Source organism: Callospermophilus lateralis, chromosome 1 (genome assembly GCF_048772815.1).
Source record: "Callospermophilus lateralis isolate mCalLat2 chromosome 1, mCalLat2.hap1, whole genome shotgun sequence".
Lineage (NCBI taxonomy): Eukaryota > Metazoa > Chordata > Mammalia > Rodentia > Sciuridae > Callospermophilus > Callospermophilus lateralis.
In genome coordinates, this window is record NC_135305.1 from 61,778,739 (window position 1) to 61,801,437 (window position 22,699).

At 34.5% G+C, this 22,699-nt stretch overlaps 1 protein-coding gene across 1 annotated transcript in view; it reads right to left on the reverse strand.

Moving 5' to 3' along the window:
* Nucleotides 1-458: 458 nt before the first annotated feature.
* The window catches only part of LOC143397552 (cadherin-related family member 4-like), a 156,342-nt gene continuing 134,101 nt past the window's right edge, over nucleotides 459-22,699 (reverse strand). The window contains exon 22 of the mRNA XM_076853690.2: nucleotides 459-611. Within this exon, the coding sequence (XP_076709805.2) occupies nucleotides 459-611 (153 nt within the window). The remainder of the gene's footprint in view (nucleotides 612-22,699) is intronic.

The window sequence follows — 22,699 nt, forward strand, 5'->3', positions numbered from 1 at the left end:
CTGCAGAATCACATCTACTGCTTCCTAGGATATTTTCACTTGGACATCGCATAGGCATCTATTAATTAATAAGCCCCAAACAAACCCCATCTCAAAACCCATTCTCACAAAGTAAATGGCAACTCTATGTGTTAACAATTTTAGGGTCACACCTAAATGTTTTTTTCTTTATTCCACATATTAATAGTGATGATGTCCTTATAGGACACCCAGAACTCAGCAACATCCCATGCTCACACAGTTCCTCTTTTGGTCCAAGCCACCTCTCTTACCTGTATGACAGCAGTAATTGCTAACACCTACTGCCTGTTTCTGCCCTTGCTCCTCCTGTCAGTGTTTTCTCAACGCACAAGACAGCTGTCTTTTTTAAAACCCAAGTCATATCATGTCACTCTTCTCATACAATGGATCCCATTCCTTCTCTATCTCACTGTTCCCTCTCACTGCTATCTCTCCTCTCATTCTTCTTCGTTTTCACAGCCCATGCTTTCTGGTGCTTGAGTACACCAAGCCCTCTCCTGCTTCAGGGCTTTCATTGACTGTCCTATCTGTCTGGGAGGCATTTCTGCATAGCTCCATTGACTTTCTTCTTTACCACCTTCAGGACTTGACTAAAATGGTAACATTTTTCGAGTGACCTTCAGACATGACTATTCAAACTGTGCTATCTCACTGCTGGACTGCCCATTCACTTTTCTATCTGGCTATTATCCTGCTTAGTACTTATCACTTTTTTGACATGATATATATTCTACTAATTTCCTTTTCATTTTTCCAGCTTCCAGAAGAATGTACCTCTATAAATAAAAGTATTTGTTGTCTGCTTGGGTTACTGTATTTCCTGCAAATAAATATTGTTGAACAGCTAACATGTATTCAATAAATATTATTTTCTCAGTGAATAAAGTTCAGATGTATGAAAATTATGCATTCATCACATGTTATCTTCCATGTAATATAAGCATTTCATGGGCAAGAAAACCATTACTTGCTGTCACTTAAGAGGTTCATGGGTGAAAGAATGAGATAAATGATAAGGTATCTGAAAAGACAACTTTCAAATGTGTGTATTCCGACTTTTTTTTATCACTAGCTAGTGAATCATCTTCCTTCATAATAGGAGGTGAAGAATACAGTTAAGAGTTAAAATTTAGAAACAGATAATCATGGAATTTCCTAAGTTACCTTTAATTTTCACTATAGAGTAAGAGTAGGAACCAAGAGACTAGTCATTGAAAGGTTTAGAGAAAATGGTCAATGGCTTAAAAAATAATTTTAATCAGTGTGAGAATTTTTAGAAAGGAAAAGATAGCAGTAAAGGATATTAGGGAACTAATAAATAAAATGCTAATCACAGGATTGCAAGCTGGATAGGGAGACATACATAAATTAGAGAAGTCATATGCAGAATAAGGAATTTGAGGCTGATAAATGATCCAATAAAGTGAGGTAACCAAAATTTGGAATTGACTGGTGTTGTTATGGTTTATATATAAGGTGTCCCCCAAAAGCTCATGTGTAGGACAATGCAAGAGAGTTTAGAGGTTAAATGGTTGGATTATGAGAGTCTTAACCTAATCAGTGCATTAATCCTCTGATAAGGATTACTAGGTGGTAACTATAAGCAGGTAGTATGGGGTTGGCATAGGTATACCCTTGGGGTTGTGACTTTGGGGAAAATATTTTGTCCATATTGAATAGAGCTCAGTCTCTCTTTCTCTGCTTCTTGGTACAATGATCTGAAACACATTCTTCCACCATACTCTTCTGCCATGATGTTCTGCCTCACCTTGAGCTACAAGGAATGAAGCCAGTCTTATATGGACTGAGACCTTTGAAACTGTTAGCCCCAAAATAAACTTTCCTCCTCTAATTAATCTCTTCATGTCTTTGGGTCACAGAAGTGAAAAAAAGCTGACTAAAACTGGTGTCTCAAGGACCAGAGGTGAAGTCCAAGATGTGTATGTGTTTGTGATTTCACATGTGGAGCAATTTCTATTGATTCCACTTGGCCATTGGAGAAGGCTGTGACAGGAAAGAGGGGACTTTGGGGCAGGAAATATTTTAATAAAATAGTCATTCCGTAACATTTACTTAATGCTCATAATACTAGGAACTTGAAATTTAAAAATATATGGTTTTCCCATAAAATAATTTTATATTTAATGAGTGATACATAGAAAATAAAGATGCAGTAACACAATTAAGTTATAGAAATAAAGAGCTTCCTCTATATCTAGCCAGATCAGCAAGAGCAGTGTAAAGCCTGTATAGCCTCAGAAAATTCAGACACAACAAGGCAGATTAATTCATAGCAAATAATTTTAATAGACTTGAAAGGAGATTAATTTAAAAGTTAAAATTTTGAAAGAGACCATTCAATACATATTACTTAAGGTACTAAAGTATAAATCAATATGAGAAATCTTATTTTTTTGCTATTTCTAATATAACACATAAATTCTGTGAAATTAATGGGAAGACCATATTGATGTTAGTTAAAATCTTCCTTTTGAATTCATTAATCTGAGGTACTTGAATTTTAAACAACTCAATATATTTTTAAATATATCACTAAGTAAGTAAATTTATGTGAACTTAATATAAATCTATTTGAAGATTAAAAATTTTCAGCATTAAACTAAACATCAGATGGCTGTTATTTAATAAATTATATGATTTTAAATGATCTTTTTTTTCTCAAGAGTTTCAATATGTGTCTGAAAGTTTTAGTAGAGCTTCCTATAAGGTATATGTGGTTATGTGGAAGATTGCATCAAATAGAAAAAAGCATTTACACAAATATAAAGGAATTCAGTAAAATTGAAGAATATAGGTGAAGAAAAAAAAGCAAAGGTGTCAAGAGCACACAATAGGGAAAAGGCAATCTCTTCAATAAATGATGTTGAGAAAAGTAGGCATTCATGTGATGTTGAGATCTGACCACATATTCTTCCAAGTCAACTCAATTGACGTTATTTAAAAATAAATACATTTTTAAATAAAAATTATCTGAGCATAGGTAAGAGAGTAGTTTTTAAGAGTTCTTTCCACCAAAAAAAAAAATGTGAGAAGTATGTAAGATGATGGATATGTTAAATAGCTTGACTTAGTTATCCCACAATATATACACATAACAAAATATCATGTTGTATGCTATAAACATGAACAAATCTGACCTGCTAACTAAAAGTAAATAAATAAATGAAGTAGACATATTAAAATATTTAAAGAAGCTTTGATTTTTATTTAAAAAATAGACATTCATAACATCATAATGGAGATAATTGTTAACACCAAAGTTCTAGCAATAATTTGTATTCAAGACAAGGAAGCATACAGTGGCAACTAGCGAATTCTTGTTTTATTGTCATTCCAAGTCTGCTCTGCCAGCTTTCTTCCTGCACCAGCTGCTGTGCAACATGCTCTTGGAGTTGCAATATGTCTTTAGGCCAAAGAGTAGTAGAGCTGATATGGTATCTTTACAACTTCAAATTTAGAAATTATATCTGATTTCTGAGACTAGCAAAAAAAAAAAAGTAAACTTGAAATTTATCAATAAAAGTTAATCATGGATGAAATATTTTTCATTGCATCATAAGTTTTATATTATTGACTCTCTTACTGGAGTCAGAAAATTGTGGTGAGACATGAAAGAGTGATGTGAGATGTGATTCTTTTCATTTGATTTATTGTGACTCGTTCCACGTGTCAAAAGTTAGCCCCCACTCATCCATGGCAGTGAGGGAGACAATACAGATAGTACTTTGATAGTTCCTTTGATTCAAACTCACATGAATATTTTTTAAAGCCATGACCATTAAGAAGATGCAAGAAAAAGTGTTGAACTTTAGATTTATGAAATATGGCCTTCATTCGTCTAGGCCTTAAAAAAATTTTGTCAGTATTTTAAATTCTCTATCCAATATTGGACAAACAGCTGTGAAAATGTTTCATATGATAAGAATGTTAAAGAGTTTTAGAAATGTTAAGAAAAAGTCATCATTGTCTAGATGAATCACAGGAACAACTTTGGTACCTTTTGTTTATGCTGTTTGGTGTCAACTGCAATTTAAATGCAAAAACACAACATGGGTCTAAATGAGTTTTCTCTGACACCATAAACTAAAAATAGAGTGTAATAGAAACTCCAGAAAATATTTATGAATGCTATTTCCATGTAAATAATTATAATCTTGAGCTATATTCCAACCCTGGAAAAAGGTATGTTTACTTTTACAATGAAATCTGTCAGAAGTGAAGGAAAGAAGTAGTAACAGCAGCCCAGCTGTTTTACAAATTAAAGACTATGGTTTTGATCTGTTTTCCTATATGAGGGAAAGAGATTTTGTTTGTGTGCCATATCAACAAGACTCAAACCTACTAAATAAGACAACAAAGTAAACTCACTCAGATCTGATCCAGTAGAAACAAGACTGAGTAAAATGTTTTATGTTAAGCTTGAAAAAGATTTCCATCAAACTGGATAGGTTCCTGAAACCCAGGGCTATTTTCTCATCTGGCACTGTGGTCAGAGAATTGTTCCAAGTGTAGCACTCAATCCCACCAGCCTACCAATCTTTCAGAAAACCACACTTTCTAAATAGGTTTGCATGAATGAGAGAAGGATCAAACTATTTTGTCAATGTTTTTGCCATTAGTATAACTTCATGTTCTCCTTTTGTGTTAAACCTACATCTCTCTGCCTGCCTGATTTCCTCTATGTGTCATTTTTTCCTATAAAATACTTTATAGCAAGAAGTTCAGTTTTAATCTGAATTTATTTTAACACTGTCTTTATGGAAATATGGCCAGATATATTTTATTTCAATTCATATATATAAATAAATTGAAATATATATATGCTTCTTTTTACAAAGCCCTTGGCTTCTGTGTTTGCATTTATGTATAACTATGCTGTTGCCATACAGTCAAATATTCCCTTTATTTATTATTTCAACCTTTTAATAAAAGCATGCTTGAAACCAATGAATTGATTATAATATTAAATGGAAAAATAAATAGATAAATGTTCACCAACAATCCAAGGTTATAGAATTGATCTTCACAGTGAAATGCATTGACTTCAGTATCAGTAATGTTCAAAACCAGAAATTTGTTGAGTAGGCTACTAAGCTTTATTTTTCTTTGTTCTAAAAAGTTAACCACTCCAAATTTGGGGGAAGAGACAAGAGACAATGGTACAAACATTTTAGAGCTGACAGTTGCATGCCATATGCCAGGAGTCTTTTGCAAATGGAGCAGTATTTCAATTCAAAATCAGTTTCAACACAGTGTGTGTGTTGGTGTGTGTGTGTGTGTGTGTGTGTGTGTGTGTGTGTGTGTGTGTGCATGGTCATTTAAATATTAACTTTTGCGTACTGAAGATAAAAGGAACTAAAATAGAATATGTTGGTCTTCTGCAGTCTCCTATTAAAAACGTTTTCTACATTTCCTGCCTTGTTGGAGATCTACCTAGTGATCAAAACAAACAAACAAAAATACCCTACAAAAATCATTTAGATGCTTCTACCTAGCCCTCAGTAACCAATATTTTCTCTATCTTATTTTTATCATGTTTTCCAGTCATCTGTCAGTACAGCCTTACTACAGCCTTAGTATTATTTCACGGGCTCATTTCCTCTGCTCATAAATACTGTCTGTAGGGCTGCAGCAGTATTCACAGTGACCCATGAGAACATGCCCCCGGAGCTGTACAGGCATAAGCTAGACAAACACACAAGATGATCTTAATTGCAACAGTAATTCCTGGTACTTCTACTTTCCTCTTAACATCCCAAGCTATGCTTTAATCCTCCACTAGATTTTTTTTTTTTTTAAAGTCAAAGTCAGATTCATAATTCCTCTAGTATGTCTCTCAATGTCTCTTTAAACAAGATAACTTTTACCACCACTTGTTGGTTGGCCAGTCTGGTTCTCTGGAGGGATCTCATGCTGTGGCCTTAACAAAATATTAAAGTCCTCTGAACGGGCTACGTTGTTTTTTGCCTCTATTGCAGTTACTATGCCAGAAATGTCATTTCACTCTTGTTCACCCAAAAAGTACTTGGTTTTCATTCTGTAGGCATTTACTGTTCTGCCCTCATACTAAATAAAATCAATCACTCTTTTCTCTATGCCTATTTGACTTCTCTAACATAATTTAACTAATATTCACACTATATTTTATTTTAATTACTTGAAAAAATATGTAACTACTTCTCTCACTGGAAAGTCAATTTCCTGATGTAAGGGTATGTACATTTCATTTTCATCCAAAAGTGAAATGTTCCCCCATCACAATACAATATCTAGAGCTACATACCAATTTTTATTGAAGCAAACTGTACATATAATAAAATCCTAAAATAGAATGATCTCTTGAAGGAATTTTTTAATAAAATCATCTGACTTCTGAGCTTTACAATCTCTCATAATATCTATTTCAAGATTAAGGGAAATTTGTTTGAATGCAAATCAACCTATGCTGCCAGAGTATAAGCATAAGTAACAATTCTGCTTTATTGCTCTTGAAATCATACCCTTTACCTACCTATTAAATACACAGATACAGGTCTGTGTATCTGTTTGCATATAAATGTGAGAGATAAAACCAACATACAAAATAATGCTTTTTCAAAAGTCATGCAATTTGCTAAACCAATTAACTAAACAATTCCTAATTTCTTAGATGTTTGAAGTCTAAATTTGAAGTTGGTTTGGTTATTTCATGAGTTTGCTAGTGTTGACATAACCAACTACCACAATTGGGTGGCTTAAACACTAAATATCTATTGTCCAACAGTTCCGGAATCTGGAAGTTTAGGCTCAAGGTGTCAGAGGACTTGGTTCCTTCCAGGAGGTGTGAGAGAGAATCTGTTCTGTGCTTCCTTGTAGTTTCTGGTGCTTCACTGGACATCTGTGATATTTCTTGCCTTATGGAAGCATCACCCTGCCTTCATCTTCACTTGATGTACTCCCTGTAGGTATCTGTCTCTAAATTTGCCTTCTAATAAGGATATCAGTTTTATTTTATTAGAACCTACCCTGATATCCTCATGTTAATAGGTTTGCTTCTGTAAAGAGCCTATTTCCAAATAAAGTCCCATGCTGAGATACTGTAATTTAGAACTTCAACATATGAATCTGGGTGAAGGGGAGAAGGACACAATTTAACCCATAACTGTTACCATATAATAAACCAAGAATAGGCAAGTAAGAAGAATTTAGTATGGGTGAGTGCATTGTTCATGTTTTCATTAGTATAACAAAATATCAGGGGCAGGTTACTTTATAAAGCAAAGGGATTTGTTTTAGCTCATAGTTCTGAAGGTACAAGATCCAAAAAGCATGGCTCAGCCCAACCCCTCCTTGGGCTGCTTAACATCATATGTATCTCTGTCTGTGTGGTCTTTTCCTTTCCTTAAGCCACCAGGATTCAATTATGGGTGCTTTATCCTAATGACCAAATCGAATCTAATCACTTCCCAGAGGCCCCACCTCTAAACATCATAGTCAGATTTTCATCCCTATTAATACCATTACCATAGACGAAGGGGATTAAACTCCCACATGAATTCAGTGGGGCAAACCAAATTCAAACCATAACATTAAGCTTAAGAATGCAAACAGGCAAATGGCATGCCTATTTGACAAAGGCTAAATATATAACGTGTAGACGACTTGAGTATGTAAAAATTGAAAGTATGAGTTTTTTCCTGCATGGTACAAAATAATAGATATTTTGTAAATTAATTGCTAATTCAGTAATTGTTTAGCCACAAATAAGTAAAACATGATAAAAAGTAATGGGCAAAAAAAAATTAAAGGTTCTAAATAACAGACACACTGACTGACATAGTCCATACCTATAGTTTTCAGAGGTATCTTTCTACTCTTATGTTGATTTTGTCCTTGATAAAAATTAAAATATTTATTCATGTACATATTCTAATCACATTCCTATTTTCTATTGACAGGAAATTTTCATTTAAAATATTGAATTAAGTGAAATATCCCATAATTTTATTCTTCTCTTTCCTCTCTATTCTCCTTCTTCTATAATGCACATTAAAGTATTTTCTCCAAAAGTAATATACCTTAGCTACATAATAAGCCAGAAATAAAGAATCAGTTTTTGCTATTTCCAAATAAGTTCATTACTTCCATGTAACTTGACAATAACTATTTTTTCAAAACAGATGAAAGGCATTCAATTCAAATTCATTAAAAACATATAACCAAAATAAATTCTTATCTCTCAATATGTTTCTCATTTCTTCTGTGTTTCTTTGATATGGCACCTTAGTACCAAAAAAAAGCTTAAGAATTACTGGGGAAAGCCATATATATTACCATCATTCACTTAATCACCTTAGTAATAAGGACAAATCAAAGCATTCCTATATGGTACTGTTAGCCAATATGAGAAATTGGGAAATAAAAGTAAGATATGATTACCTTAAAGATCTTAGCATATACTAGTAGAGATAAAATATGTTCAGAGTATATACTTTGTGCATTATGATCTATATTTGCCAAATTGATGTAGTGCTCAAATAGAACAATATTCAAATGCTACAATCACATAATGTTCTTTTATGTTAAATTCTGCATTTGTTTCTAAGTTCTGAAGTATAATATGATAAAAAGTAAGAATAGTTATAGTGCCAAGCCAAGCCACACTGGAGACTGTGGTTAAAGAAAACTTCAATAATACTGATACTGATTTATTTAATTTTTGTAGGTTTTGTCATGGCTTAATTTTGATTTTAAAAAATATGATTGAAGGTTTTTTTTTTCCCACCCCCTCAAATCCTGCACCAAGATTTCTGCCTCACTAATCCCCCCTAATACGAGCTCTGGATACATATATTCAATACTTTTTTCCCTGTATATCTAGGATGACATCCAGGATTTGTTAATTTAAAATGTGAAAAATCAGTGTTTGTATTTCCATTTTACATATATAACCATGAAATTAGTATTTTTAAATTTTTTCAGCTTTTTATGAACCACTATATACCATACCACTAGGTCACAAAGCAAAATTAGATAGTCTCTAACAAAGTAGACAGTTTAGATTAATGCTATAATCATGGATTTCAGTTGGTTTTTGTGTAGTCTACATATTCATGTGAAAGCGTTTAGCAAAGCCACTAAGACATCTTAATATCTTTGTCAGTTTTCATTGTGAAATGTTTATAAAGTGCTTTGGAAAGCATGACTTGGTTATCTTAGAGGGGAAAAGGTGGCTTACAAGCAGAAAGTGTCTGGCTTTGCTCCTTGTCAGGTTTATAGGCTGTATGCTGAAGGACTTCTTTTCAACCAGAAAGAAATGTTCCATTATTTTGATGCACAGCTGAGAACACGTACAATACACAATATCATATTAGCTTGTATTTCATGTATTTCTGAGATAAGTATGAATTGGCGATTTACCCAGATGCACTACTGTTTAGAGGAGTTTCTATGCTTTGGCTGGAAGTCATTTGGAGAAAGGAAAATCTCAAGTGATCATATGTCCCTGTCTGAGAGAATATTCATCCTTATCAAATTGCCTTGTGCTGTTTTCTCTACTTGGCATTCCTGCCAAAGACTGCACTGGCATTAAAAGGCAATTATTTCTCAGTCTTAGAACCCTACAAGATTTCCAGAGCCACAACACAAAGAGGCACACAAGGCTTACACCAGCCCTGTGCTTCCCAGTATGATTTCACAGCACAGACTGGGCTAATGTCGTAGCCTGCAGAATTCCTGGATCTTTGGCAAGAGGGGTTGCAATATCATGAAGAACAATTAGTAGAGGTGGAAAATTTTACATCTCTACTTCTATTATTTAAGTTCTTTTTTTCAAAATTTCTTTAAATATATTACTATTTCAAAAAAGTTGTTGGTTTAAAAAATGAGATAGGGGCTCAGCTAAGTTGCTAAGTCTAGCTTCAAACTTGGGATCCTCCTGCCTCAGTCTCCGAAGTCACTGGAACTACAGGTATGTGCCACTATGCACAGCTAAATACTGATTTATAAAACTATTTGGTGAAGATGTTATACTTTTTATTTATATAATCAGAACTTTAAAATGAAGTATTTATTAGAAGTCATCCAGCTAAATAAATATTTAGAGAAATATTTACTTCATTTCCTAGAGAAAGGAAGTAAAGCATCAGAAAGATGAATGGCTTACTCAGTGGCTCATTTCTCCTTAGTGATAGAGCCTGCATTGGAGCTTAGATCTTCTGTCCATAACAGCAAAGTTCACTAATGGACTTTTCACAACAGTTCAGTGGAAATTTCAATATAACATCATCTAAGAAAAGATAATTAAGACAGATTTCTTTTTCCTGCTATTTGAAATGGTAGGTGGTATGGACCTCCCCTGTTTGTCCTCCAAGTAAGTATATTATAACTCTCATCCCCAATGTGATATTTGGAGGTTGGACTTATGGCAAGTAAAGAGTGTTAAATTAGGCTAGGAGAAATTGGACTTATGGCAAGTAAAGAGTGTTAAATTAGGCTAGGAGAGTGAAGCCCTGTGACAGGATTAGTACCCTTAGAAGGAGACAGCAGGATCAGAGCTTTTCCTGTCTGCCATATCAGGGTGCATTGAGACCTAGCAGCCTGGGACTCAAGGGACCCCTCACCAAAGACTCCACCATGTTGGCAACCTGACTTTGGACTTCTAGCCTCCAGAACTATGACAAATAGATGTTTGTTGCTGAAGTTCCTAATCTTTTGCATTTTGTTTCAGCAGCCAAATTTGCTAAGAGAGTAGGAGATGTTTTATTGGCAAAAGAAGATGTGAGGATTTTAGGAAGGAATATGGTTCTTTCATACAAGGTTCCAACATCCACTTGGGATGAAGATATTTATCCACTTGCTATCATTATATCTTAGCTTTCTACCACTTCTAAGTAACCCATATGAACTGGCATGTGCATACACCAGCACCCGTGTATGTGTGCACACACATACATGTGCATACATACACATACACAAACACACACACATCATATTAACTTGTATTTCATGTTAATACTTGGACTTCTAGCCTCCAGAACTATAACAAATAAATGTTTGTTGTTCAAGTTCCTAATCTTTTGTGTTTTGTTTCAGCACCCTTTTATATCTTCTGCGAATTGTACTTTTCAGAGACAGTACCATCAAAATATTTATCTAGAAATAGGAAAAAATATCTATTAACCCAAACCAGTAAATATTCTTTTCACTCTATAAAGGGTTATTCCCACTAAAGAAATATGAAACATTGGAAATTAATCAGTTTCAAGTCTTAATCACTAATTAAATTTGAAGTTAGTTGAGACTTCAGTTCCTCCAAGGAGAAGTAATACATTTCCTTACATTTTTGTAATATAAAAAATAATTCTTGGGTTTTCCCCAAGATCTAAATTTTAATTGCTATATTCTTGTTAGACACAAAAATTTCAAATATTTTAAATTGCAATTTAAAGCTTAAAAAACTTATCTAATTTGCATGTTACCTGGCAATGTAGAAATTTTTAGGGAAACTTGATACTTAATTTAGTACAGGTATAATGTGATGAGGTAAAAATTTTTTGACTTGTGCTGTGGGATAGAATATGGTCATGCATGCAGTCAAGGACTTGTTTCCATGGAATCACTGAATATCTAAAGTTTTGGAGCTTAGATGAGGATATGAGATAGAATGACATTGAATTTATCAATGTCGAGAAAATGGTAGCTTACCCCAAACAGTGGACACAATAATAAAGGAGAACAGGCAGAAGAAGAAGAAAAGGGTGCAGAGGACTGTGCCCAGAGCATCACAAATGTTTAAAACATAGAGGTTGAGGAGACCATGGGGGAATTGCAATGCAAGAAATGGTGGTTTCAAAAGATTTTAAAGAAGCTATTTAAAAAAGAGAAGCAGGTCAACAGTTTCATATACCGAAGAGATGTGAATTGATATGAATTGAGATATGAACTGAAAAATCTCCCATAGAGTTGAGAGCTAGGCAATCCTAGGAAGCTGTTTTGGAGCAATTTGAGTGGTGGAAGCAATACTGATATCTGTGAGCTAAGGTATTCAGAATTTCAATAAGAGAATATGAGAAGTCCAGCCCAGCTTCTGGAGGAGGCTGGGGCAGAAGAATCACAAGTTCAAGGCCAGCCTCAGCCTTGTCCCTCCTTCCAAAACACAGACACACACACACACACACACACACACACACACACACTCACTCACAAAAAAAAAAAAAAAAAACCTTTGGGGGATGTAACTCATTGGTAATACCAGTACCAAAATCATCTAAAATTTTAAAAAATTTTATCATCTAAAATTTTCTAAAACCAAAATCTTTTACTTTAATCAGTTTCTGCTCCTCTCTGTCAATAATATTTTAATTCTTTGGATTTTCTAGCATTGATTTTTTTTTCTTTCTTTTCTTTTTTTTTCCCATAGCTTCCTTTTCTCACTTTGAGTCTACTCCTTCTGCATGATAACCCCATTCAGGAAGTTACCAGCCTAATGAAATTTTTCTTTCCCTATGTCTTACAATTCATTGTTCATTTCCCTTGTGCCATATTAGCATTACATCCTTGATCAATAAAAGTCCTCTGTCATTAGAAAAGCCTTCTACTTGATCTTAGCAATCCCCCTTCTTCTCCCAACATCTCCTGACAGATTATTAAAACAGGGCTTCAACTTGTCATTCCCTTTGCTAAAACTTTCATCATTTCTCCTGTGCTGACAGAAGAAAATTCAATCTCTTATCTTGAGTTACAAAGCTATTATTGGCTTCAAACTACTTCTAACAAAAAATTATGACCAACTAATATCAACCAGATCGACAATACCAACAACAAACAACTGTTCTTTTTATCTAAATCTCATTATATTTGTATTTCACTACTTTTTCATGTTTTTCCTCAATTTGGAAAGTAACCCCAGTCCTACCACTTATGTAAAACTGACCTTTCAATTAACATATTCTGAGAGGTCTACCTAGCCTGTATTGTATCCATCTCCTCCCCCTAATTTAAACAGGATCTGTGCTAATTACCATAGATTTGGCAATACTACAACTTTTCTTTTTGTGTTCAGTGTTATATGTTAAAGAGCCAGGTGTCTAAGTCAATTTTCTAAATTTAAAAACTTGACTCAAACTTGTTTCAGAATCGCAACTCTGATAACTTTTTAAAGTTCCTGTGTCTCAACTTCCTCATCTTTAAAATGACGTGTAAAAATCAATGGGGAACACGTACATAAGTGCTTACCAAATATCTCTAAATGATGAATGCTCAATTGCTTTTTATTGTCAAGTTCATTTTTTTACCTTTAATTAATTAATTAATTTATTTATTTATATGTGGTGCTGAGGATCAAACACAGAGCCTCGCACATGCTAGAGGAGCACTCTACCACTGAGCCACAACCCTAGCCCCATATTTAATATTTTTATGCTAAATTTTCACTTTCTTCTCAAATGAAATTTGGTAACTTTCTGCAGAAGCACAGAGCCCAACATCTTACAAAGATAGAGAGGCAGAGATTTTATAACATATAGGCACAGGTCCCATGAAGCTCCTTGCCCCCAGCTACAGAGTTACACAGCAGCCACCCTTCCACCAAGCCTGCTCTCACAGAGTCTACTTGAACCTGCAACTGCAGCTCAGTGGCTTTGTGCACCAGTAGGCCCCCGTTTATGCACATGGATTGTCTTCCACTTAGACATTTTCACACCAGATACAGCAGCAAACACCCATCAGAGTTACTACAAGTCCTCTGAGTGCCCAGGGCATTCTGTCAGGCCTTCAATAAACTTCCATCCTGCTTCAGCAGCAGCAGCACCAAGAAGTAGGACCATGTTGGCAGGAGTAACAACAGTGGCTATAACAGAAGCAATAGAATAACAACAGCAGCAGCAACTGGTGACTCTGCTCAGGTCCAGCCCTGATCCCAGAATCAGGGGATTTAGCAGACGCAGTGTCAGTGACAGCAATTCCAACAACAACTCTCCAATACCCAGTAACAATCCAGTACCAACATATTTGTATGCTGCTGAGCCCCCGAAGGAACTGCTTGTGCACTGAATGCAGCTGCATACAGCCTTTCCTTGTAATTCCCAATCATCTTTCCAGGTCAGCAGTAGCAATGAGTGGTAACTTTAGCATTTCTATTTTTATGAGTTTTTAGCATTTCTATTACTATGAAGCATTGTTTTGAATATTATTTCTAAAAAGACACGGAGTTATTGTACCCAGTATACAGAACTTCTTTATTAAAAACAAACAAAAATAGCAAAAAAAAAAAAAAAAAATGCCAACAAAATAGTCATACCAACATATAACACAAATATTTGTAAAAATTTTTTTAAAATTAGCAGTACTGACTGAATAGCTTTTGCATACAAAGCATGATACCTTCAACACATGAGCTTTGGGGGGGGGGGACATTCCAGATTAGAAACATAACACAAAATATAGCATTTAAAACATGAAAAGCTCATGTCTTGATTATGCACACAAATACTTACATATGCAATATATACTTAATGCATAGATGTAAGCTTAATATTTCTAAAAATAAAGTTATGATATATCTTTAGCCAATAAAGGATGCAGGAGCAGCTCATTATGAGAGGGCATGTTTGCACACCTGCAGATTTAAGGTCTCTGGAAGAGAGCCTGTAGGTGGCTGTGTGTGCCCCATGGAGTTAGAGAGGGCAGGATTCACCCGCATTGAGTCAACTGTGTGGGCTATCACTATTTAGACTTACTGCTAAGCGCTTACAGAGGTAGTACATGCCTAGGGTGTGAATTCACCTTGTCCTTCAATGGATAAAGGCATAACATTGCTTTTCTGGATTTTTCTTCATCATTTTCCCAAAGAATGTCAACAGGAAATTAAAATTTTAGTAATCCTTAACTTCTCTCTTTCACCCCTACCCTCCTTGTGCCCCATACCAACCACACATTTATTCAATAATCATTAAGTTTACTCCCAAATTTATCTCTGGGATATCTGGGCAATCTGATTCTCTTCTTTATTCCCTTTGTGCCTCTCTTCTGATTAGACTGTGATAGCCTTCAGCTTGTCTTCCCATGTCACAAGAGCCATCTACTCCACCTTTCACACAGTCTCCAAATTTATTTTTCAGATTCATTGTAGATGTTCAATGCATACTTGCAGAAAGAATCAAAAATTGAATAAATTAAATGAATTATATTACCAGAAATATCTCTAGTTTATATGGTCACTTTGTGAAAATTAGAAAAAAAATCCCCTTCTTTAAAAAAGTAAATAAATACAAATAAACACACAAAAATTAATAAAATAAATTTAGAAAATCATTGCACAACATAATATTTTGCTGCTAGACAGACTTCCAGAGCCTGTAGGTCCACATGTGCCTGCACTTGCCCACTTACAATGCCCTGCTCTCCCAAAATCACACAGGCCATGGAGAATGAGTGCACTCTGCCTGCTGTCCCTACTTGAACCATATCATCCTTGCAACATGCATAAAACCAAAGTGCCCTCAGGGATTCTCGGAGCACAATAGGGATAGGGAATAGCTGGATTCTTTGGATTTTGCCAATGAATCAATGGATCCATGTTCTTCTGAGCAGGTGCGTACAGACAACATCCACAGAATTCTGAGGTCCTTATGCAGAGTCTGACCTGCACATCTGTCCCAAGACCAGAATTTTAAGCTAACTGTCTATTTCTTTCCATCCAATGTCAGGATGACATCTAAATACTTTACAGCATCACTTGAAAAATTGGTCCCTGAATACCGATAAAACAATATGAAAAATAACAAAAGACATAAAACTACTTTACCAAAAATAGAGTGGTTGTTTAAAAACATGAGGCGGGGAGGGGTTAGTGAAAGCTTCAGAAAAAAAGGTACCAGGCAGGCTGAAAAAAGGAAGGTAGATAGTGAGAATCAAGGTTGCTGAACTCACCAATCAGAGAAAAATGCAGTGAAACGGGAAACTGTGGATTTATAGAATGAGATTATTTTCACTGAATAATTAGATGAAGGAGAAAGTAAAATAAATTAATTGTGAAAAGTTGTCTAAATCCAAAGCTGTGAGTTCTAGTTTAATATTATTGATCATCATCTTGTAGGTGACAATGATTCTTAAGTGTTTCATGCAAGAGGAAAAAGGGGACCAAGAGTTGTACTCTGTAGCTCAGGGGCAGAGCATTTGCCTAGCATGTGTGAAGCCCCAGGTTCAATCCTCTGTACAACAGGAAGAAAAAAAGTATGTTTCAGAGTTGCATCCTAGGAATATTTATTTAGGTAGTACTAAGTAACATTAATAGAACTATCCAAGAAGGGATGCAATTTTTTTTATACGCCACATGTTTCTGCCCCTCAGTTTTCCTCAGGGGCATATTGTAAATCAGACAATATCACCATTCCTTTCTCCTTCTACGTAAAGGAAGCAAATTATTTACCAACTTTTGGTATTTCTTTTTATGAACAAACTGCCTAAGGCATTACCTCACTTATGTCATTTACATTAGGTTTAAAGAAATTAATATGTAATTTTTTTCAACAAGGACTCTCACATAGTAATTTCTATTATTATTACCAACATCCCTACATTTCTTTTATTATTCTATCCCTAAAATAAACCTTAGGTCTATCCTCTCCCCTATTCCTACTACCAGGGTCTCAGCTGCAGTTCTCATCACCTTTCAGAAGCACTAGTACACTAGCCTCCCTGCCAGTTCTCTCAGGTCTGAACTTGAACTTTCAGTCCATCTTCCACACAAGAGTCTGAGGCCAAGATTGTGGTAGTATCCTCAATTTCTCTTTACCTTTCTCACTCCATGCCCTATGTGCAAAAGAATTCTTCTGATCCTATTTTCAAAGTACTTCTGGAATGGAGCTCTCTCACACCAGCTCCACCATCTGGTGATGGTCTGGAACAGAACTACCATCTCTCAGGAGAATTCCCAACTGACCTACCTGCTTCAACCTTGGCTCCCATGCTCTATTTTCAACACATCAGCCGGAAGAATCTTTTCAAATCATAAGTGGGATGATACTGTTATTTAGCACAGGGCAAAAACTCTCCTTTTCACTCACAGGAAAGACTTCAGTTCTTTCAATAGCCAACAACATCCTGATCACCCCCGCTACACACACACACACACACACACACACACACACACAATTTATTTTTCTCTCTTCCTTGCCTGTGTTCCACAGGCATCCGATAGAACCAGTCCTTCTCTCCACCTGTATGCTGCCTTGCTCTCTGCTGGGAATATACCCATGTATCTCTATTTTTTTTTTCACCTTAAATGCGAATTTCAAACACCTTTAAAATTTCGACCTCCCTCAGCCTATAACAACTGAACACCCTCACCCCATTGCCCATATCATCTAATGTACTGTGATTTTTACAAACTTATACTTAATGCTTTATCTCTTCTGAATGTAAGGCCTACGAAACAAAAGATTTTTGTTTTGTTGTTTGTTTAATGATGTATTCTAAACCTCTACAGTATTCCCTCACACAGTAATAAGCATTTGCTAAGTTGGTACATTAAATTAGATTTATTCTGTAAAATAACTTCAATAGGATTGAGATAGATTCTCTAGGGCATAGTGAATTCCTATGATAATTCAATCCAAATAGCTTATTCAAGTTAGACATGAATTTTGGTGGCACTAACCTTAAACAGATAATTGGGCTCTGTGACAGTAAAGTCTTCCCATTTGTAAAATGTTATGATCCTGTTATCCAAAGAAAGCTAATGTTGTGAAGATGCTAAAAGCATTAATAGAATAAAATAATTATATTCATATTTATTCAAAACTATTATGTGTCATACACTCTTCAGGAATCCAGCTATGGAAAGGGAATAAGACTGAAGATTCCTACTCATGCAAGCTTAAATGAGGGAGAAGATAGGCCATAGACAATTAAAGGAGCACGATAATTTCAGGAGATAAAATCACTGTCCCAACAGAGAAAGAGCAATTAACTAGTGAAACTAACTAGATAGTGTGATCATGAGAAGAAAATTGATGTAAATCCTGAATGGGGAGTAGATGTCAGCAGTGCAAATATCTAAGAATCATAGGAGGAAAGGATGGGAAGAACACAAAGCATCTGAGAGTAGCTTGATCTATTTGAAGTGCAAGGAGAATGCCTGTGGCAGAAGCAGGAGTCAAGGAGGTCGGCTTTGGCATCTTTTTACTTTTGGATCATTGTTTTTTGCATTTAGGAAAAATACCAAGAAACTCTACAAAACACTTTATTTGGACAACTATATAACTTTAATAACACACTTGTAGCCACGATGAAGCTTAGGCATAATTACTGTTTTCTAGTTAAGACTTTTATTTTTGACATATGTTTTTCTTCACTTCTGAAATAAAATGGGCTCTCTCAATTTTGTTTTTTTCTTAAGCTAAATTTACTTTTCTGAGGCTTAAAAGTTCTCCTTTATTTGATATTTTCTGCCCAGATGTAGTAAGAAAGCCAATCCTTTACTGTATATAACTATTTTTCTGAGGTTTCAAAAGAAGGCATTATTCTCTTACACCCTCAAGATTTATTTGTAAAACTTCAACAAGGAAGGAAGGGAAACCACAGAAAAATTTGAAGCTAGAGATGAAAAGTAAACACAGTAGACATGTTGAAGCATGGTTAGCAAAGATGAGGCGGACTGTAGAAAAAGAACTAAGAATTCTCTTCAGACCTAGAAAGTTGTTGAAGTTTAGAACCCACAAACTGATAAATCAAGGAGGGAATGTTTCAGTTACTGTAAAATAAATATATTCCAAGATAAAACAAAAATTGTGAATTGATTTGGTCATTCAATAATGGGGCCTTTTTACATTTTGTTCTTTTAAACTATTTCTTGAAATTTACCTCTTAAAACTACTTTAAGATATATTTTTATGCACTTTTATTTTCTAGAAATATTATCTTGGGTTATAAAACACATTGTTATTAAAAAGTATAAGATAAATGAGACTTTAAAATAAAAAAAAAATTTGTTAGCATCTAGGCATTTTAAATCTATATTAACCTTTTCAGTCTAATATTCTCATAAATATTTTTAGAACATACCTTTAAAAACTAGAATAGACAAGCCAGATTATATCCAGAAAATATCTCAATAACTCATATATTCATTGACGTGTATATGTTCATTATAAACTGGAATATAGAAAGACACACTAAATATATCTACACAGTAAACTTGGACAATTTACATAGTCATCCTTGCTTCAAATAGTTTAAATGTATTTCTTTTCTACATGAAAATAAATTCTTAAGATTCCAGTAGATTTCTCTCTGTTTTTCTTGAATTTCTCTGTCACACTAAAAATATCTAAACTCAGGTTTGATTGGTGAATAATATAAATTTTAACAGTAGTTAACTTCAGGGCTGAGGAACTAAGGGTAAAGGGCAGTTGGAGAATGGAGGGACTCTTGGACTTGACCTTTTGTACTACAGGATTGATTGGATTGATCCCTAACTATGTATTATATTAACCTGCTATCTTTTTGAATACAGGTGAAAACCTTACCAAAAAAAAAAAAAAAAAAGAAGAAGAAGAAGAAGAAGAAAAAAACTGAACCTGCGCATAGTGTTTGTAGTAGCTTTATATATAATCATCACAACATGTAAGAAATCAAGATTTCCTTCAGTATGTCAATGAAAAAATAAATTGTGATACATCCAGATAATGGAATGTTATTCAACCTTGAAAAAACAAAATGAGCTATGAAGTCATGTGAATAGGCAACATACTGTAAGTCTCCAACACAATGACATTGGGGAAAACACAAAATTATGGTGACTGTGAAAAGATTAGTTGCTTGGGTTTTAGGTGAGAGAGAGATAGAGACAAACAGGAGGAACAAGAGGATTTTTAGGGCAATGAAAATATTCTGATACTATAATGACGCATACATGTCTTTATATATTCGTTCATTGTACTCATTTGTACAGTGCCAAGAGTGAATCCTCACATGAGCTATGAACTTTGGGGGACAATGATATGTCATGCAGGTTCATCAGTTGTAACAAATGTACCATGTTGATGGCTGGAATGGCTGGGTCTGTGTGGGGAGAGAGGCATATGGGAAATCTCTAAACCTCTCTCTCAATTTTGCTGTGAACATAAAACTGCTCTTAAAAAAACAAAAAGTTTTTTTTAAAAAAAAGAGCTTTAAAAGAAGTTTATAGGATATAAAAAATCTTCTAATCTTTGAATATGAAATGTCATTTTTCAGATGTTAATCTAAAGAGATTTTTAAGAAAGCAATCTAGCTAGGGGGGAAGTCAGAACTTAAATTTTCTTAGAACAATATCTACAAAGACATGCATTTTTCTCAACCTACCCAATGATTAAATCCCCTAAGAAAAGAAACCTCTTTGCTGAGGTTAATTCTTTTTGGAATGTGTGGAAGTACATTATGAGGACTTCATGGTGATTTTGTGACAATAATGATAGGATAATTGAATGAAACTCAAGACCGCACCAATAAAAAACGCAGTAGATCTGGCCTCTGTACAAAAAAAGAAAAAAAAAATGTCTCAGACATCCTCAACTAAAAAGTTTTTTTTTTTAAATGAAAATATGTAGTTAGAGTCTGACATACAACCATGACTGATAAGATAAACTGTAGACAGAAGGGGTTTTTGTTATTGATGTTGTTGTTATTGTTTGTTAGTTTTGCTTTTTAGCTGTGGAGTATCCTTTTTTAGTTTCTCCAATTCATACTGAATTATCATGTCTCACATATGTTTACATGTTGAATTAAAAGAGGTTGATTAATGTTCTGTACTTACACTCTGCTAAATTTCTAATCTGACCAATCATTCTGAAGGACTTTGTCATTCTCTAACAATTGAAAACTTTCCTTTATGTTTAGTCTTTCTCCACTTAAAAAAAAAAAAAAGAAAAGAAAGAAGACTGAAAATTATTTAAGTTCTCAATGTTATTGCTGTACATAACACTTGATATCCTTTAATTAAATGTGGGTTAGCATTTGTGTTTCATGCCTTGCCCAACTCCATCCCTATAATCATGAACCAACATTCATCCCAGATAACTCTTACCTTTGGAGTTTTATGGTATGGTGAACATGAGTAAATAGGATTAGGAACCCTTACAAAATGTGACAAAGCTCTGGAAGCTCTGTACTTAACCAGGGTGAGATCTCCTAACCTCTTTCTAGATCACACAAGGTATCCAAAGCAAGTGCACATTTATTAGAATGCCTTGGCCAATGTGTATGCAAATGTCCAAACCCAGATTTCTCTTTCTTTGAAGGCAGACTTAATTTTTAAATTTTCCTCAGATAGAAGGGATGTATTTCTTCCAATACTGTGAATGGGAATGGTGTTTGGATAAGGTTTTAAGAAATTAGGTTCTAATAGAGAGGGAAGATAAACTTTATTGAATTGTGTTAAAATTGTTATTATTTATGAATGTTACATAGAACACTGAAATATTAAAATTTTCCAAATATTCTTCCAAGAATATTTTTCCAAGTCCAAACCATGAGGGGACAAATTCCCATGACTGACATGGTATTATGGATATTCAAAACTATGGAAGCATTTAAACTTGATAAGAATTATTTAATAAAACTCTGTGGTAATTAGTTTTTAATTAGAATTAAGAAACCAAAATGTGGTTTACTCAACTTGAGCAGGGTTTATGTATTTTATATTTGTGCACATTCACTCATCCATTTTATTGAATAGCCCTAGCACTGAGATTATCATAAGACAGTCATGGTTCTGAAACAAACAAACAAAAAGCTTACATTTTAGGACTGCAGTAGGACTAGATTTTAGGAGTGCAATAGGACTAGGCTAATGATACTGCTTTGAGCAAATTATTTTGCTTACATTTAGGTGATTCATTTCCAAGACTCTGGGATATCTTCTGCTCAGTAGTAAAGGGACATTCATGTGGAGAAAAATTAGAGGAAGTTATGGGGAAATCCTGAATAGATGCCTTCTTTTAAATCCTATTGGGTTCATCTCCAAAAAGGTATCTGACAGCATGCAAAGGACGGCTCCCTGACTCACTGAGCACCTTTCATAAGAAACTTACCTCCACTCACCATGGAAGGAGTGGGAGGAATCTAAAACATTGGCAAGACTATTACTCTGTATTTTTCCAGTAATATGGTGGTATATTTTTATGAAAATCTAAAAATCCTAACAAATCAGAATAGGAAATAATTTTGTTTTTAAAAAATTCCAAATTATAGTAAATCTCTCCTCATTATAGTTCAAGTTCACTGTTGAGCCACTGCCTAGAGAGTCAGAGTATTTCCTCTAAACTCTTGGAGTGATGGAAGGACTCCAAAATGATGAGCAACTTGTTGCAGGTTTCATGGAAATGACTTTGGTTCAACTATTTCAATATATTTTCCCACTTTAGTGGAAAACAGGGATTGAGACATATGCATGTTTTGTTAGTCTAGCTTACCTTAACCCTCTGAGAGGCATGTTGTGCTTTCCACATACAATCTATTTCCTTGAACCGGATTTATATAGTATCAACTAAATGAGATTAGAAATATTATATAAAATTCAGCAAGAAGTACAAATTGAATAGATAAGAGTTTGCTTTCTCCTATCAATGAAGTTGGTGCCCAACATAAAATTGGGACAGAAAAGTTGGTACATGTTCTGCAATTTACTTTTTAATGG